The sequence below is a fragment of the Mustela nigripes genome, chromosome 3, assembly GCF_022355385.1.
Source record: "Mustela nigripes isolate SB6536 chromosome 3, MUSNIG.SB6536, whole genome shotgun sequence".
NCBI classification, from domain to species: domain Eukaryota; kingdom Metazoa; phylum Chordata; class Mammalia; order Carnivora; family Mustelidae; genus Mustela; species Mustela nigripes.
In genome coordinates this window covers 196,964,511-196,982,899 of record NC_081559.1, presented here as the reverse complement: position 1 = coordinate 196,982,899, position 18,389 = coordinate 196,964,511, and the positions used below count along the sequence as shown (strand labels likewise).

At 65.7% G+C, this 18,389-nt stretch overlaps 2 protein-coding genes across 4 annotated transcripts in view; one reads left to right on the top strand and one right to left on the bottom strand.

The window, feature by feature from the left end:
- Positions 1-6,567: 6,567 nt before the first annotated feature.
- Positions 6,568-12,732, bottom strand: LOC132014373 (proline-rich protein 36-like). Of its 3 annotated transcripts, XM_059395327.1 has the most exons (3): positions 12,467-12,732; positions 11,759-12,176; positions 6,568-9,950 (listed from the first exon to the last, which is right to left on the bottom strand). In XM_059395327.1, exon 3 carries the CDS (start codon positions 8,618-8,620, stop codon positions 7,397-7,399), a length of 1,224 nt encoding a protein of 407 aa, XP_059251310.1. In that variant the 5' UTR covers positions 8,621-9,950; positions 11,759-12,176; positions 12,467-12,732; the 3' UTR covers positions 6,568-7,396. The 3 variants fall into 3 exon arrangements, with proteins under 3 accessions (XP_059251310.1, XP_059251309.1, XP_059251311.1); XM_059395326.1 differs by lacking the exon at positions 12,467-12,732 and having other exon boundaries at positions 11,759-12,459; XM_059395328.1 differs by lacking the exon at positions 12,467-12,732 and having other exon boundaries at positions 11,874-12,459.
- Positions 11,230-18,389, top strand: part of LOC132014611 (epiplakin-like) — a 7,915-nt gene continuing 755 nt past the window's right edge. Inside the window, exons 1-2 of the mRNA XM_059395536.1 lie at positions 11,230-11,280; positions 16,247-18,386. Coding sequence (XP_059251519.1) covers positions 16,300-18,386 — 2,087 coding nt within the window. The 5' untranslated portion in view covers positions 11,230-11,280; positions 16,247-16,299. The remainder of the gene's footprint in view (positions 11,281-16,246; positions 18,387-18,389) is intronic.

Here is an 18,389-nt window from a genome sequence, read left to right as displayed (position 1 = left end):
GTAGCTTGTGTACAAGGCAGAACGGCTCCTGCCGGCTCTCAGTGACAAGCAAAAGGGCCAGGAGTGCCTGGGGGCTCAGTGGGTTAAAGCTTCTGCCTTCGGCTCGGGTCATCATCCCCAGGTCCTGGGGTCGAGCCCCGCATCGGGCTCTCTGCTCCGCGGGGAGCCTGCTTCCTCCTCTCTCTCTGCCTGCCCCTCTGCCTACTTGTGATCTCTGTCTGTCAAATAAATAAATAAAATCTTTAAAAAAAAAAAAAAACAAGCAAAAGGGCAGACAAAGAAGTCAGGATTTAGGGGTGCCCAGGAGGCTCAGTCAGGGGAGCGTCTGACTCTGGATCTCAGCTCAGGGCTGGGTCTCGGGGTCGTGAGTTCAAGCCCCATGCTGGGCTCCGTGCTGGGTGCAGACCTACTTTAAAGAAAGGTCATGTTTTGAGCTAATTTGCTAAGAGTTTTTCTGGGATTTGCTTGTTTTTATAATCACGGATAGGTACTGGAGTCGATCAGCTGCTCTCCTGCGTGGATCCGTGTCTCTCTTTGTTCCCTACCGTCTGTCAACCATGTGAGTGACGTGCGCTGCTCGGCCCGTCGGACCACCTTGCATGGCCGACACTCCCGGACTCTTCTCTCAAACGTTGTGACGTTTCACAACCATGTTGCATGTGTGTCCTGACACGGCGCAGCTCAGCGCCCCTTGGCCCTGCGTTGTCCTTTTCTGGTTTTGGAATCGACAATTGTTCTAGCCGCATAAAACAAGTTTGCTAGATCTTCCCTTTTCCTATTTTATCTGGTTTCGTGGGAACCCCCGCCATGAGTTCACAAAAAATCTCTTTTTGCAAGTTTGGTGGAACGTACTTCTAGAGGTACGTGGGCCTGGAGATTTCGTGGTGGGAGATGCTCGAATCACCATTTCATTGACCGGCTGAAAGCGTCCGTTCAAACTGTTTTCCAGTTTGAACACATTCTATACCTCCAGGAACGCAGACACCGTATCTAGGTATTGAGATGACTTGAGTTTTTGCAGAAATCTTATTTGGGTCTTTCGTTACGGACTGTGCTGGATGTTCCACGATTTCTTCCTGGGCTAATGCTCGGGCAGAAATGTTCCCTCTGAGCTCAAAGCGTAGGTGTGCCTGGTCTGTGGGACTTGGGCACCTGGTGGGTCTAGGGCGTCTGGAGAACCCATCCGCCGGCCGCATCGCTGGCTCTTCAACGCGTCTCTCTGGTTTCCGTCTCTCTGAACCACCCGCTTCTCTGGGGCGTGTGTCCTGGGCAGCGGTACCTGGCCCTGCATTTTGGGACCGATTCCGAGGGGCTGCTGGGTGCTCCGAGCTCGGGGCTGCTCTCATCCTTCAGGGTGCCCATCTGCAACACCGCCTGGCCGGGAGTCAGGACTGCTTTCTTTGGTTCATGAGGTTTTCGGGTTTTTGCTTTGTTTTTTGTCTTTTTTAAAGATCTCATTTATTCACTTGACAGAGCGCAGGAGAGAGATGGAGCATAAGCAGGGGGAGCGGCGGCAGAGGAAGAGGGGAAGCAGGGCCCAGGACCCTGCTCATGACCTGAGCCGAAGGCAGGTGCTCGCCGGACTGAGCCGCCCAGGCGCCCCTGGCTTTTGGTTTCCAGTGGACCCTCGCAGGACGCCTGGTGACGCAGTCACCTGAGCGTCCCACTCTTGGTTGCAGCTCAGGTCGTGATCGGGGTGGTGGGATCGAGCCCTTGTCGGGCTCCGCGCTCCCCGAGGAGTCCGCCTCCCTCCGTCCCCCTCCGATTCTCCCCGCGGGCCCGGCACTCCCACGCTCACCGTCTCGAAAAGAAAGGAGCAAAGACACAAACGAGATGTTAAAACCAGTGCGGTTGGCGGACACGCGGGATCCTGCTGGCTTTGCAAATCCAGCCCCAGATCTCCCCTAACTGGAGAGGTCAGCGCGGCCTCAGGCTCCCGGGACCACCGCCAGGGGCTGCTTCCTGCCCTCCTGCCGCGCCGTCTCCTTCCCGCTTCCAGAGTACCCCCCCACCCCGCGTCCCCGCAGGAACGTCCGCCGCGATTCTAAGGAGACTCTCGTGCGCCCGCGTCGCTGCCCCTGCTCTCCGGTTCCCTCTCCTCCCTTCCCATCCGCATCTCGGCTCCCCGGCGGCCGCCCGCCACCCCCGGGCCCTCCTGTCCGCGCCCCGGCCGCTCGCTCTGTCCTCTGCTCCCACGGCGGCCGCCCCCGCCCCGTCTGTTGGCTCCTTTCCCTCCTTCCTCCTTCCCGTCCCCTTCCCCGGGGCGGACCGGCTCGCGGCTGCCTCCCCCCGCCGTGCGTGAGGACAGCACCCCATTATCTGGCGTCCGGAGTCCGGCACCGGCCCCCTCAGCCACGCACTCCTCTCCTGACGGGTGTGGACGTCTCTCTTGTCTGGGACTCCCGTCAGGGCGGCTCTCCTGGGGTCCCCACCAGCCCCCCATCCTGTTCCATCGCTCCTCCGGACGCCCAGGGAGGTTTGTTCGTCGCACCCGCCAGGACGTCTCTACCTCCGCCCGCAGCGAGGCCGTGGCCTGGTCACCGGGGTCGCCCCTGCGTCCCCGTTGCTCGTCCTGCCTCTCCCTGCCTCGAAGAGCCTGCCTAGCTCCTCCAGCCTTGGCCGCAGACGCGTGGTGCTGGCCTCAAGGCCCCGGTCGCCTCCCCCGTGTTTCCCCAAGTGTCCGTGTGTAGCTCACAGGTCCGTCCACCCCGGCGTGTGTGCACCGGGTCGCGTGCTACATGGCGTCGTCTGTGAGACCTCGGCTGTGCCCTCAGGGCGTTGGTGGTGTAGCCCAAACTCCCTCTCCTGGGCCAGTTGCCACAGAAGCTGCCTGGCCAGTCCCTTGGCTTTGGAGGGCAAGGGGGCGGTGGTCAGGGGGACTTTCCTCAGCACCTCCGGCAGCCATGGTGGCCTCGGCTGTAGAGGCCTGGGAGTCCGTCCCTTTCGGCGGCCATCCAGAAGAGACCACGAGCAGTGTGCGTTTCCTGGGGACGCCTGGGCAGGTGACATTGCCGCCCTGTGTCCCAGAAGGGCCACGGGACACCCTGGTCAGCGGTGCGCAGCCCATCACGCTGATCCGTGACTCGAGGGTGTCCTGGCTGCGGGACCCGGTGATACCGTGCGTGCTCTGTTTAGACACCGGCCAGTCCCGTGGGTGGAGACACACCGACCAGGAGGAGCAGTGCATGCAAAGGCCCTGAGAGTGTGGGGGCGGGGAGAGGCGTGGGGGAGCCGCGAGGGGGAGGGCTGGTGGGGGCGGGCCAAGCTCTGCAGACCCAGGATGGCCTGGCGAGACTCCGCTCTTCATCCAGGCTAGAGGAAGGCCACGCAGGCTCTCAGATGTGGAGGGCGGCAGGCCGTCGGGGCGGCGGCTCGTGTGCTGTCCGTTTGTGCTCACTCTGACCACGCGCCGGGGTGTAAAGGGAGTCGTGCTCTGCTCCGTCTGCCGCGCCTCCCACTCAGCCGGGCTCAGCCGCGGGCTCCCCTTTCTGGGGACGTCGTGTAAGGTCCTCCGGCGGCCGGGAAGGATCTTGAGCCCGAGCCACCACGATGCCCTCTTATCACATTGGTTGAGTTGTGGCCTCTCCTGCCCAGGGGGGTCACCGGCACCGTCCCCTCCACCTGCTGCCATGTGGGGAAGAGGACCCTTGTGTGGACAGCCGCTGCATGCCTGACACCCTCAGCTAGGGGCTCGGGGGCTGCCCAGCCACTCAGCAGCTTCTAGAACCTCGAGCCAGCCCTGGGGCACGATCCCCCCCGAGAGCAGCTGGGGTCAGGCTCCCACCACCAGTCACCGCAGGGCAGCAGCCGGCCGTCCACCCGGCCCGCCGCCTTCGCCCGGCCTCTGCCTACGTCCTCCTGCCCCAGGCTCCGTCCGCCCTCAGCCCCTTTCCCTGCAGAGCAAGCCGGGTCACTCTCCCATGCTCCGGCCCCACCTTCAGGCCACGTGATGTCACGGCCGCCTCCCCCATGGGCAGGAAGCCAGCCGCCCTGAGCCGTTTGCAGGCCTGAGCCTGCGCCCTCCCGGGCCGGGCACTGCCTCGGAGCCCCTCCGCCCCGTCCTCCCCCGGCCCCAGCTGCGGGCGCGGGGCCGCTGTGCCTCCGGTCTGTGGCCCGTGGCTGGAGCGCTTCAGCCCGGCTCTGTCCCTGGTGCCTCTGCCTTCGCGTGCCGCATTCTCCGGGCTCTGTGGAGAACACGGGTCCCCCCGGGTGAGGCCGCCCTGATGACCTCACCGTCCCTCCATCACGTCACCTGCCAGAACCTTAGCGCCAAGTAAGGTCAGATTCCCAGGTCCTGGGTGAGGGTTTCGACATCCTTTTTGGAGACACGGTTCAATACATACCAGCTGCTGACCCAGTGGCAGCCAAGGTGATTTAATCGGCATTTGTGGGAGTGACAAATGGGTTTCTTTTGTCTTGCGGCCGGGAGGCACACAGGGCTGCACCCAGGCTGCCTTTAAGAAGTAACAGGAAAGCAGAGAAAAGAAGCAGCTGTGCTCTGCCTGATCAGCAGGACCAAGCTGTTCCTGAAGGCGCACTTGCCGGGCTTCTCATGCATGTGAGCTGAAGGCCTGCCTTCTGCAAAGTTTCTGTCACTAGCAACCCACGCGGCCTCCACTGAGGAGAAACTGGTGCAAGGGCTGGGCTTTACAAGCTGTGGCCCCTGAGGAAGTTGGGGGGACCAGAGGCCACTCCCTGCTCAGGGAAGTTGGTGATACACTTGGCCCAGGCGAGGCCGGTGACCACGCCTCCTGCCCCAGCCCTCCCTGCAAGTGGTCGGAGGCCGGGCGAGGGCGGCGGGCCGGGTGGACGGCCAGCTGCTGCCCTGCGGTGACAGGTAGCGGGAGCCCGACCCTGGCTGCTCTCGGGGGGCTCGTGCTCCAGGGCTGGCTCGAGGTTCTAGAAGCTGCTGAGTGGCTGGGCAGCTCCCGAGCCCCTTGCTGAGGGCGTCGGGCTCAGGAGTGGCTGTCCACAGAAGCGGCCTTTTCCCCACATGGCAGCAGGTGGAGGCGACGGCCAGGGGGCACTGGTCTCCAGGACAGACTGGAGTCCCGGATGCTCTGCGCAGGGGGACCCGCCCGGCCCCGATCCCCACTGCACGCAGCGACCTGGCCTGGGGAGAAAGGCTGGCCGCCGCTGGGACGTGGTCGTGCTCTTGAGGGCTGGGACTCGGGCGCCTGTGAGGTGCTCAGAGGGGGAGGCGTGTGGGAACCAGGCAGCCAGAGAGCGATGGAGAAAGTGCATGTTTGCCTCTTGCCAGCCCCTCTGCCTAGCCCGAGGAGGACACCTGTCCCCTCACTGCCAACAAAAGCCAACGAGACCTTCTCCAGATCCTCTGGGATGAAAGCCGGAGGTTTCTCTCTCTTACCCTGCAGCGCTGTGACGGGGAGCCTGGAGCTGGGGCTGCGCGGACGCCCCTGCGGCTCGGCCTCGTCAGGTCCCTCTCGCTCTCTTCCCTCGGGCTGGCTTGAATCGAGTATCTGGTGACCCACGAAAGCCTTGGGTCTTCCTGGACCTCCACGGCCCAGAGGGGCCTCTGTCTGGCCCAGCCGTGTGGCTGCCTCTCCAACTCTGGGGGAAGGCCCGCCTGGGACAGGGGCGCAGGTCCCTTGGATCCCAGGATCCCCCAGACTTGGGCTTTCTGTCGTGAAGCCACACACCCCTGTGAGGGCCAAACCGTGGCTCTTGCCGAGACCTCGTAAATCTGCGTCTTGCGAAGAAAAGCCTCTTATTTCAACACACGCCTCCTGCCCATCAAGAGGGTGGTAAACGAGCCTTCCCAGGAATCAGTTCCCCCAGACACACCCCACCCCATGCCGCCCTTTCCTCCAGGCATTTGGAGCGCCCCCAGCCCCCGGGGGGGGCAAAGCCTCAGGCGTGTGAGCTGCCAGACCTCCCCAGCTCAGCCCAGGCCGGGGGAGCACAAGTCCCCTCGACAGCTCCCTCCTGACCCCGCCTGGGCCACCTGAACTTCCTCACCCCAGCAGACTCGACCCACGGCAACCTGGAGCCCTCAGGCCTCAGGCCCCGTCAGGCCGCATCCCTCTGAAGCCGGCCCCCCGCACTGGCCTCCCCGCCGCGAGCCACGGCACGTTCGTGCCAGTTCACCCGACCCAGGCCAGGGCGTCAGGGCGGTGGGGCTCACGGCGGCCAGTCTGGGCTGTGTCTGCAGAACTCGTGCTGACGGCATTCCCTCCCGGAGACCCCGGTCCGGCCACGGCCCACGGTCCTTATCCCAGGTGGGGAGGGGCCGCTGGGTGAGGTGCGGCCTCTGGAGAGGTCCCGGGAGCATCAGGTTGAAGGTGTCAGACGAGGATGCTCCAAAGGGAAGTCTGGGAGGTGCACGCGGCCTGTGCCTGAGCCCGGGGGCCGCATGAAGTGTGGCGCCCAAGGCCACGGCTTCGGCAAACCAGTCTCTGCTGGGCATGCAGCCGGGAGAGAGAGGCTGCCCGGAGATCGGGGCCCCTGCTCCTTTCCTGTCCCTCTTGACGACAGGCCACGCCATGCTGCTGGGACCTGAGAGCCATGCCCCGTGGGGGAGGAGGACCACGTGGCCAGCCCAAGCTGCCGCCAGCGAGGTGAGGCCCCCTCGGAGCCCCGTTGGGTGGTGGTTACCGTCCTCCCCCGGGGGAGCCTGGCTCAGCCCAAGACCTTGGCCCCAGGTCCCCCTGGGCAAGGCCAGAGGCCGCCCCAGTTCAGCCCCTGGCCTTCCCGTCCCCTGCCGCAGGCCTTTGGTCAGCTCTGCGAAGACCCAAACAGAAGCCTGACCCGGCCCTACTTCGGGGTGGGGAACTGACCACAAGGACCAGGTGTCAGGAGTGAAACTCCTCTCCCCGATGGGAGGCCTGAGCAAGAGCAGGGACAAGGTGGCAGGGACCAGGGGCCAGAGGGCACAGCTGGTCCAGAATCTCCCTGCGCAGAGAGGCCACCCCGGCGGCTGGGTACACCCAGGCGCACGGCGACATCTGTGTGTGGGGCCCACATGCTAGGCCGTCTGCGGACCCAAGGGTGGAGGCTGAGCACAGGGTCGGACGGGCAGGGTGGGCTGGGCGGTGCCGTGGGACGGGCCTTCCATCCACCCCGCCTGCAGCCTGTCCCGGCCTGTCTGCCCGCCCACCCCACCCAGCATTTTCCGATGGAAAGTTCCCCGGGCAACAGCAGCACAAACCCCACGACAAGGACGAGCCCAGGCAAGGGCGGCCCAAGTGGTTTCAGGCTGTGAGGTGGGGGGCGGGGGCAGGCACTCTGCTGTCAGGCGGCTGGGGGGGCACCCGCCATGCTTCCAGGCTGCCCCCGAGGTTGGGATTTCCTTTGCAGGCTGGATCTCTGGGTTCCCTCCCCAGGCAGGGTGTGTTCCTGGGAGGGTCTGGGGCTCAGCATGGTGGTGGACACGTTCCTAGGCTTGTCTGCTGGGCAGAGTGTCCACTCCTTGGAAGCAGCCAACACCAGACGAGGGATCAGTAGGCGAGTGAATGAATGGGCAAACCTGACCACAGACTGAAAGCGCGTTAGAAAACCCTGAGCTGGCAGGGAGCCAGGAGGGCCCCTTCGTGGGAATCAACCCTTGTGCAAGGGGCCTGGGAGAAGGGGCTTCCAGGCTGGACAGGGGAGGGTGCGTCCCGCATGTGGGGTTCCCGGAAGTAAGAGCCACCAGTTGGGAGGGTCTTGTCGGGAAGCCTTGGGTGGGGGGTAACCAGGCCCCGGGGAGGCGGGAGGAGAAGGCAGACCAGGGGCTCAGATCTGGCTCAGGAGGAGGGGGAGGTGGGAACCCCCAGAGTGGTTCTGCGATCCCCGGTTTGTCGATCCAGCCAGAGGCTCCCCAGCGCGTGAGACTTGCCCCCACTTCCCCTGACGCCAGCCGCACACAAGGCAGGCTTGGTACCCATCGCCCGTGGCCTCTCCGGTGCCTGTGGGCTGGGTGGGGTCTGCTTGGGGTGAGAGCCCACTGCCCCGTCCATGGCACAGGGAACGAGGACGGGGTGAGGAGCCCCAGCCTGCTCCCCACGCTCAGGCCGAGGCCCAGGGGGACACAGCACAGCGAGGGCGGCTGGGGCTGGCCAGGAGCTGCAGAGCTGTGCCAGGCGGACAAAGGACACTGCGGCTCCAGGGGCTCCCGTGCAGGCTGTGGAGGGCGGGAGCCGCATGCCTGAGCCTGCTCGGACAGGGGCCACCGGCAATGACCCCAAGACAGCAAGTCCACAGTGTGAGGCCGGCACTGGCCGCGCGCACCAGGGTATGGGGGTGCTGGGCAGGCCAAGAGCCCCCCAACCCCGCCGCCCATCCCTCGTGTTGGAGGCTGCCCCAGGCCCTGTCTGCCTTGGGGAAACCAGCTACGAGGTTGGGCTGCCCAGGGGAGGAGAAGAGCCATGCCTGGGCCTGCCCGAAATTCCCGGGCTGCTCCCACCAGCGTCTCCCTGGGCCTGGGAGAGGACAGCAGTGGCAAAGACCACGGGAGGCGGGCCCTGCTGACCAGTGGGGCAGCCAGTCCTGGGGGGCCTAGGCAGTCTGGGGCGGGGTGAAGGTTGGGGCACCACGCAGAGAGCTGGCGGCAGGGGGCTGGGAGGGAGGCCGGGTGAGTGGGCTGCTGCACCTCGAGGCTGGGCTCTCCCTCCCCAGCCATGCTGCACGTAGAGGTGAAGCCTCTGGGACGGAGCGGGGAGCAGGACCCCGAACTGAAGGTCGCGTGGGGGCCTTGGCGAGCCGACGGCGTGGGAGCCGGTGGAGCTGGTCACCAGTGAGGGGGTCTATAGGCTGAGGACAGCTGGGCCAAAGTCCCGCAGCTGCCCCGGAGCACTGGGGGGTGGGGTTAGCTCCCCCAGAGTCTTGGGGGAAGAGAAAGGTGACCTGGGGGCTCTGCCCTGGGGCCCTGGCTGTCCGTGGAAGGGGTCCATTCAGAAGAGACCTGCCCTCTGGAGTGCTGAGGAGGAAGGAAAGCTGGGGCAGGCAGGGTGACCAGAAGGCTTTTTGGGGGCCACCTGGCTGGCTCAGTCGTTAAGCATCTGCCTTCAGCTCGGGTCATGATCCCAGAGTCCTGGGATCGAGTCCCACGTTGGGGGGGGGGGGGTTCGTGCTCAGCGGGGAGCCGGCTTCTCCCTCTGCCTCTGTTCTCAGTTGTTCTCTCTCTCTGGCTCTCTCAAATAAACACATACATAAATAAAAGAAGGCTTTTCGTGGCAATTTCCAGACTTGGCGCCCATCTCTTGTGGAACCTCAAGTCCCCTCCCCCGCAGGGTCAGGGCTGCAGACACTGGGGGCCTGGCCAGGCCACCAGAGGCAGGCGCAGGCAGCAGGAGACAGTACTGGGTCAGCTTGACGCCGTCCCAGTTGGGCTGGGGACAGAGAGGGGGGCACCTTCTAGTGGCTCTAACAAGTAGAGCTCCTAGTTTAGAGCTCAGTGATGCTAATTATGACCCCCCACTTATGCAGTAACTGGAAAGAAAACCTATTTGGAGCAAGATGTAAAAAAGTTAATTCTGAAGCCCAGGCAGGCATTCTTCCAGGTTTAAGGCTGCCTGGAGGCACAGCCCACCAGGGCCTCCCCCCCCACCCCCATCTCCTCCAGCACAGGAGGGCTGGGGTGGCGGAGAGATGCCGAGGTCGCTCCCCTTCTCACTCGCCGCAGCTCTGGTCTGCACACGCGAGCCTGGACTCGGCTTTGCAAGCTGAGAGGCTTCCACAGCACAAACCAGTCAGCGGCGGGTCAGGAGGCTGGTCCCGGTGTCGTAGGGTTGACTCCCTTTGAGGGGAACAAGGCAAGGATCTGCTCCAGGCCTCTCTCCTTGGCTGGCAGATCGTGTCTTCCCTCGGGGGTGTCTGCCCAAATTGCCCCTTTTTCCAAGGATACCAGTCAGGACGGCTGGAGGCCTCGTCTGAACGGATTACATCCACAACAACCTCCGAGTAAGGTCAGGTTCAGAGGGACTCAGGGCTTAAGACTTCAACAGGTGAACCTGGGGGAGGGACACAGCTCATCATCGTGAGTAAGGCCTGTTGGTGAGTGCCCAGCAGCACGGTGGGCAGAGGCTGTGTTCCCTCCGGGCTGGGACATGCTGGCCAGAGCTCACTCCTCTGCTGGGGATAGGGCCCTCCAGTGGCCAGCAGCAGTCACACAGGATGGCAAGTACAGGCCACAGAGATGGGGACCATTGCCCCAGTGAGTGGAGGCTAGCCCCAGGTCCAGGGAGCCTTGGTGAGCAGGTGTGATTGTGGGCGTGGTAAGCAGGGGTGAGGCCAGAGCCCCTCCCGTAGCAGTCCAGATCCCCCAGGGCACAGGGACCTGTCAGAGGTGGCTGGCTGGCCCTGAAGGAGGTCAGGAATGACCCAGCAAAGGTGGGAGCTAGGGGAGCAGGGAGACTGAGCTCCAGGGCAGGGACTGGGGATGGAGGGGGCTGCCTGGGGCTCTGCCTTGGGGGGATGAGGGGCACAGCACTACCCTGTCCATCTAAAGTGTCTGGGCAGTCTAAAGGGAGACCAGCCAGGAGATCTATGAGAGGTTCCTGCCCTGGCCCGTGGTCCCCAGCAAGCTGGCCCCCAAGGTTTTGCCCCCGAGGTTTGGGCCTCTAACACCTTGCAGCAGCCCCAGAGGGCAGGTGCTCGGATGGGCTTTCCAGGTGTGGTCCAGGTACTCCTGGACCAACAGGGGACCTCCCCTGAGCCCAGGTGGCTGCGCTGGACTGGTGGGACCGGGCCTGGCCATCTCTCTCAGAAAGGACTGGGGAGCGGCTGAGGACACCCCGGTTCAGCCCACACAAGTCCAAGCAGCAGTGGAGGGAGTTGGCCCCAGGGAGCCAGCAAACCCAGCAGACTGCCCGAGAGGGGTCTGGACAGGAGGCGGCAGAGCAGGCCTCCCAGCCCAGCAATGAAGTCGCGTTTGGGAGAGGGAAAGCGCATGGGTGGGTCTGCGTTTCCCTGAGGCTCGGGATGCGCCCCCTCCCGCACCCCACGCCAGGGCTCTGGGGGGGCGGTCGGCAAGGCCCGGGGTTCGATGGAGTGGGCAGCCGCCCTCCACCGTTCGGGGCCCTTCCTCAACAGGGGTGCTTGCAGGCGGCCCGCCTGCCAGAGGGGTGCGCCCTGGGCGTAGGCCCGGCCCCGCGGGGTTCCCGGCACCTGCCCGCCGCACCCTGCTTCGGGGCGCGCCCCCTGCCCCTGCCCACCCCCACAGGGGCGGGGCCGCGGCGGGGCGGGGCCGGCGGCGCATTTAAAACCCCCCCCCCCCCCGGGGGCGGGCGCACCGGCCAGCAGCGAGCGACGACAGACTGAGCGCGGGAGCAGGGGCGGCAGGTAGGACACGCGGGGCCGCCCGGAGCGACGCGGAACCCCCTGCGAGGGCGCGGGTCCGGGAGGCTGGGGCGGCGGGCGCGGGGGCGCGACGCGCGCGGGGAGTGGCCGGAGCTCTGGGCCCGGCTGTTCCCCGTCCCGGGCCGCTGGCCTCCCTCCGGCCCTGCTGGGCGGGGGTCCTGGTGACCAGCACCCACGTGGGAGACGCCGCCCGCGGGGATCCTCCCCGACCCCGCGCTTTCCCCCTCCCCGCAGGGCTGGAGGGCGGCTCCGGCGGGTCCCGCAGGTCAGGTTCCTGGGGGGCGGGGCGGGGGGGCACCTTGTAGGGCGGGGCGAGGGAAGGGGGTGCAGACAGTAGGGGCAGGAGTGAGCGGCACCCGGGCTGCGGAGGGTGCGAGGTAATGAGACTGACAAATCGAGGGGCGGTGCTGCTCCTGGCGGGTGGGGCAGGGGGGTTGCGGGGGCCCGTTGGGGGAGCTACCTGCTGTGGGGTCGGGGGATGGGTGGGCACAGGGAGGCCTGCGCCGGGCCATCTCAAGGTCCTTGGGAGGCAGGGTCCGCAGGGGCTCTGTCTTCCCTGTGCCCTCGTGTCATACCCACTTCCGCGGCGGTTGGTCTTTGCTCCGTAGAGGTGGGTGGGACCTTCCTGCAGGTGTCCACAGTCCGGCAGAGGCCGGGATTGCGCCTGTCTCTGCGGGCCTGAGGCGGCCTGGCCTCCTGCTTCTGTCGCCATGTGGCTCAGGTGGCCTGCCAGCCGGTCCGCTGCCCCTCCCAGGCTGGGGGGTGGGGGCTGACCTCCAGCGGTGGTGACGTTGATGGCCCGTGCCCAAGGAATGCAGACTCACCCTGCTCAGGAATCGCCTTCCTCCCGCTGCCTGGGGCCCACCTGAGATGGGGCCCTTCAAGGAAGCCACAGGAAGAGACCCCCCTCAGATTCCTTTTTCCTCAGCCTCTCTCGCCCAGCCCCAAGGCCAGTAGCCCAAGGCCAGCCCCCATCGGCTGGTGGCTCCCTCTCTGGGACACCCATCTTTCGGCTTCTGTGACATTGGGCTTGTCTGGGCCTCCCAGTCTCCCTCTCCCACTCCCCAGGCCCTGGACACAGTCACTTGCCCTGGCCTGTCTCTCCAAGCTCCAGACCCCTCCGTCCAGCTGCCTTCCCAGGGTCCCCACTGCAGACTCAGGTACCCACTCCTGGGATCCTCTTCGGGTCCCACCTGGGCAGGGTCCAGGGAGACTCAGACCAGGCTCAAGGTCACTGTCAGCCAAAGGGGGGAGGAGGGCGTGGCCCGGCTGCCATAGGCACAGGCCTCCCTGGGCCCTCACTTCCTGCTCTCCCGCTCCCTCCGACACCCAGCCCCGCTCCAGCCATGAATGCCCTTTGTGCAGGAAACGGGAGCCTCCTGTTCCCAGACCATGTACTGGCTCTAGTTTTCTTGTCTAGTGCCTGCCTGGCACTGCCCGCCCCCCAGCACAGCCTGTCTGGCTCCGGGCTGGCTGCCCACGTCCAGGCCAAGGGCCACCCACGGCCCTGATCGCTTGGCTGCTCCCGCCGCACGTGGTCCAGGACACGCTTCCCTCACTCTTTTGCCTGGCGAAATCACACTGTCTTCCCTGCCCATAGCCTCGTTCCTTGGCACCCCTGCTGGGACTGGGGCAGGTCTGGGTGCGGGCGATGCATGGATCCCTGGACTCGCACCCCCTCTGAAGGCAGTCCTGGGACGTGGGAACAGGCACATTTTACAAACATGCCCATCCTTGGTGCGGCTGGGCTGCAAAACATGTGTCCGGGTGGGGCGCCAGGAGCAGAGTCTGCCCGCAGGACCATTAGGTGGTCCCAGGACAGCCCCTGTGGAGGGAGGATGGTGGAGGGGGGAGCCAGCGCCTGTAATGGAGTCGCACTGTTGCCAGGAGGTCAGAGCGGCCCTCACCCACCACCAGCTCCCAGGGTGCCGACAGGCTTCTCGTCCCAGGAAACCCACGAACTAAGGGTCTCCTCCCCGCGCCTCGTTCCCCACCCCCCGCTCCCACTGCCTGTCTGCTGGGCTTGGTGCGCCCTCAGGTGGGAACACTGTTAGCTGCCAGAACCCGGCGTGGGCCTTTGGGGCCCACCCCTGCCTCCACCCCATCCCAGACCCCCCTTCTCCTGGCGGTCGGTTCACTCTTCTTCAGGCTTCTTCTTGGTCCTGGACACAAGGAGCCAGAACGTCCTGGGAGCAGCTGTGGCCGTCGGCGCAGCGGGACTGTCCCGGGTGGATCCGTCATCCTCTGGGACGGAGCCCAGAGCCACAAGGACAGAGGGTGGGGTCGTTGGAGGGATGGTGGGGGCCGAGCCTGCTTCCGTCGCTTCGCTCCTGGGCCCACGTGGTCCATCTGCGGGGACAGGTGCATCACATTTTAGGAGTACACCCCTCCCGGGGGCTGGGGGCGCCTGGGGGCTGGGGCTCCAGCTCTCAGGACGGTGCTGCCCAGCCTGCCCCCAGGGCAGTCTTCACGGTCACTGTCACGGTCACTGTGAAGCCCCACTGGGACCCACATGGCCTTAGACGCCCAGCTGACCACTCAGCCACTGTGATCTTCTCCCGAAGCTTAGCAAACACCGCCCGCCACGTGCTCTGGGCTAGCCTCCACGTCTCAAATGCCTGATACCTGGTGCTACGCTCCACTTGGGTGGGAAGGCTGGTGGCTCGAGGCCCTTCCTGGAGCCCAGCTGCCATGGCTAGCCAGGTCGCAGCTCCCCCTACAAAGTCCTGCTCGGTGTCTGTCTGGTCCTGGCCACCCCCGTCCCCACCGTCTGTGCGGCACACAGCTGCTGGGGTCCAGAAGGCTCAGGCCCCACATCTGTGTGTGGGAAGGGAAGGCGGCAGGACTCTACCTCTACCCGGGGGCTCACAGCAGGGTCCCAAGCCAAGTCGAGGGACTAGGAAGGGCAACACAATTCCCGCCGGGGGCCCTCCTTCAGCCTCAGGTGGGGTTGGGCAGCACTTGAAGCGATCACTCTACTAGATCTGTGTCATCAAAGTCCTGGCTGATTCCGGGTGACTGTGGCAGCTCGGCACCCAGCTCAGCCATGCTGTCCCCTGTCCAGCCCCGGCATGGAGGTCTTCCCATGGAGGTCCCAGCTGCCCAGCCCCTCTATCACTTGCTGACCCTGCCCTGCTCCAGGGCTGGAGGCGGTGGAGAGGGCAGCATCGGGGAAGGTGGTCCTTGCAAGCGGGAGGCTAAGGGGTGCCTGGAGGCCGTAGGCGGGGACATGAGTTGGGCTGGCCCGGTGAGGACCCCTGGTGGGGGTGTGAGGGGATTCAGGGGTTAGACAGAGTGCCTGAGGGAGGCTCTACAGAGCACGGGCGGTCATGGGGGTGCTGCGGAGCCTCGGGGTCTGGGCGCGGGTGTCCAGGAGGCAGCCGGGCATGGGTTCTGGGACTCCAGGGCGGGCTGGGGGGATGGAGGGCAGTGTGAGGGGCTCCCTGGTTTGGAGCAGACCCTGTCACCGGCAAGAAGGCTGCAGAGCTGTGACCGGAGGCGGGGCAGTCAGATCCAAAATGCATTTCTTGGGTCTGGCAGCCAGAGTCCAAGGTCGCCTCGGGGAGAGCTGCAGAGCAAAGGGGCAGAGGCGTCCTGAGCCTTGTCCCGCGGTAGGCGTGGGGCAGGGGCGCGAGCTGGTTGGGTTGCCAGGACAGGTGTGGTCGGCCGGCACTGGGGAAGAAGGAGGCTTCCGAGGAAACCGAGGAAACCGGGTGTGGGCCGGTTCACGGGGTGGGGCGTGGCGGGCGGGAGGCTGTGCTGCCCCCGCCCAGCTGTCGCAGCCACTGCCGTAGCCTGGGCGGCTTAGAGCAGCCGACACGCCTCTCATGGTTCCTGGGGCTGGGGCTGGAGTCCGCTTCTGCCCTGGAACCTGGGCCTCTGGGCCTCTGGGCCCCTTGCAGGAGACCTTCGCCTCGGTCTTCCTGCGCGGAAAGCGGGCCGGGGATTAGGGGTCTCCCTGCTCCGGGGCCGCAGCTGAGTTCCAGCTGCAAAGACCCAATTTCCAAATAAAGCTAGAGTCATAGGTCCTGGAGGTTAGGACTTGGACATTTCTTTTGGGGGGACGTGATTGAACCCCACAGGACAGGGATGGGCGGAGGTGACGCAGGCTCGTGTGCAGGTGGGATGGGGGAGGGGAGGGAAGGCACTTGGCACCACAGGTCCGACAGTCGCGGCACAGCCGTGGGGCTGCTGGGGCTCTGAGCCGCCCACCAGGGCCCAGGGCCTGGCCATCCCCACAGTTCCTGCTAGACTGGCCCTCGGGCGCCGAGTCTTTGTTCTCTCGGGCCTCCGAGGCCGGGTCTGGGCACAGGGAGGCCGTATCCCAGAGAGCACAGAGGTTGGGGGACTGGGAGGGCACCGAGTCAGGCTAAGGCAGGAGACTCTGGGGGTTCTGCCTGGAGCCCAGTGGGGGTCTGGGAAAGGAACGGAGGCCAGAGCTGAGGGTCCAGGGTGCAGTGTGGGGGTGGAGGTGGTGACTGGAAGGGTACTGGTGTCCCTGAACCCAGGGGGTGGCAGGAGGGGGAAAAAGCTCTTGGGAGCAGAGGGGAGGCCTGGGAGGCTGGGAGGTGTGAATTAGAGGGGGAGGGTGAAGGGGGAGGGGCCACACCCTGCGGGCTCAGCGCTGACTCCTCCCCGAACATGCAGGCCCCTCTGGCCTGGCCCACACCAGGACCCTGGGGAGGGGGCTGGAAGGTGTTGGGCGGCGACAGAGGCCCACAGGAGAAGAGCCCACATATGCTGGCAGCTGCCTGATTGGCCTGAGGTCCCTCATGGTCCCTCCTGGGATCCCACAGGGTGAGGCAAAGGACCTCACATGGCCAGGAGGGCCAGCCATGTCTGGAGGCTGATTCAGAGTTTGGGACGGACCTCTGACTGTTCCCTCCTGCCTGCCTGGGCCATCCCAGGGCCCCTAATGGAGCCTTTCTACCCCCCCCCTCCCCCGCAGGGAGCAGACACAGGGGACCTTGGGTGAGTGGATTCGGCACAGCAGGGCCAAGCATGATGAACGGCCACAGCTCCCCTCCTCTTGATGTCCTGGCCACCAATGGCACCGAGCTGACCATCGTCCCTGAGACCACGAAGGCCATGTTGGGAACCAGCACCTCCTCCGGGCCCCAGGCCAAAAGCATCACTGGGGTATTCGTGGAGGCCTCCAGCCAGGCCCAGAGTCTCTACGCTGCCATGAAGCAGGGCCTCCTGTCCAGTGAGCTTGGGCTGGCTCTGCTGGAGGCCCAGGCCGCCACTGGGGGTCTCGTGGACCCCACGCAGGGCCACTTACTCTCTGTGTCTGAGGCCGTGCAGCAGGGCCTGGTAGGCCTGGGGCTGAAGGAAAGGCTGCTGGCTGCTGAGCAGGCAGTCACTGGGTACCCCGATCCCTATGGTGGCGGGAAGCTGGCCCTCTTCCAGGCCATCGGGAAGGAGGTGATAGGGCGAGCACAGGGGTACAGCTGGTTGGAGGCCCAGCTAGCCACCGGGGGCCTGGCGGACCCCATTCGGGGTGGGCGAGTGGCCCCAGAGCTGGCCTGCCAGCAGGGCCTCCTGGACCAGGAGACGTGGCGTGTACTGGCAGAGCGCAAGCCGAGTTCCAGCAGCCCTGGCTTCCAGGACCCCAACACGGGAGAGTGGCTGTCCTACGGCGGTCTGCTGGGCAGGTGTGTGAGAGCTCCCGGCACTGGGCTGGCCGTCCTGCCCCTCAGAACCACGTTCCACACCCTGTGTGGGGCAGTGAGCTTGGCAGAGCTGCAGGAGGCAGGCATCCTGGATGGGGAGACCGCCCGGGGCCTTCGGGAGGGCAAGCTGTCCGTGTCGGACGTGAGCGCCCGGGCCGCTGTGAGGCGCTACCTGCAGGGCACGGGCAGCGTGGCGGGGGTTGTCCTGCTGCCCGCTGGCCGCAAGAAGAGCTTCTTCCAGGCTGTCACCGAGCACTTGCTCCCAATGGCCACGGCGCTCCCACTCTTGGAGGCTCAGGCCGCCACCTGCACACTGGTGGACCCAGGCACCGGCCAGCGGCTGCAGGTGGATGAGGCCGTCAGGTCTGGCCTCCTCGGCCCCGAGCTCCATGGGCAGCTCCTGGTGGCGGAGCAGGCAGTGACGGGCTACCACGACCCCTTCAGCGGCACGCGGGTCCCCCTCTTCCAGGCCATGAAGAAGGAGCTGGTGGACAGGTCCCTGGCGCTGCGACTCCTGGATGCCCAGCTGGCCACGGGGGGGCTCGTGTGTCCAGCCCGCAGGCTCCGGCTGCCCCTGGAGGGCGCCCTGCGCTTCGGATGCCTGGACGAAGAAACACGGCGTTGTGTCTCCCGGGCCACTGGCTTCTCGGACCCCAGCACGCAGGAGAGCCTTGGCTATGGGCAGCTGATGGCACGCTGTGTCACCGACCCAGAGACAGGTCTGGCCTTCCTTCCACTCTCAAATGGCACCCTTGGAGGGGAGCCACAAGGACTCCCGTTCATCGATCACAGCACCCGGCAGACCTTAAGTGAGGCCACGACCACCATCTCCGTGGGCCAGTTCCAGGGCCAACCTGTGTCCCTGTGGGAGCTGCTCTTCTCCGAGCCCATCCCCGCAGAGCAGAGGGCGGCCCTGGCCCAGCGGCACCAGGAGGGCACCATCTCGGCGGAGGAACTGGCAGCGGCACTGAGGGCCATCCTTGAACACGCTGCAGCCACGGCCAAGACCACCTTTGCTGGACTGAGGGGGCCTGTGATGCCCGCTGAGCTGCTGGAAGCAGGGATCATCGAGCAGGACATGTATGAGCGTCTGGAGCAAGGCCAGACCACGGCCCAGGAAGTGGGCAGGCTGGACCCCGTGCAGAAATACCTGGAAGGGACCGGGTGCGTTGCTGGCCTGCTGCTGCCCAGCTCCCAGGAGCGGCTCAGCATCTACGAGGCTCGCGGGAGGGGGCTTCTCAGGCATGGCACAGCCCTCATCCTCCTGGAGGCGCAGGCAGCCACGGGCTTCATCCTTAACCCGAAGGAGAACAAGAGATACTCCGTGGAGGAGGCCCTGAGGGCCGGCCTCATTGGACCCGACGTGTTTGCAAAGCTGCTGTCGGCGGAGCGCGCCGTCACCGGCTACACCGACCCGTA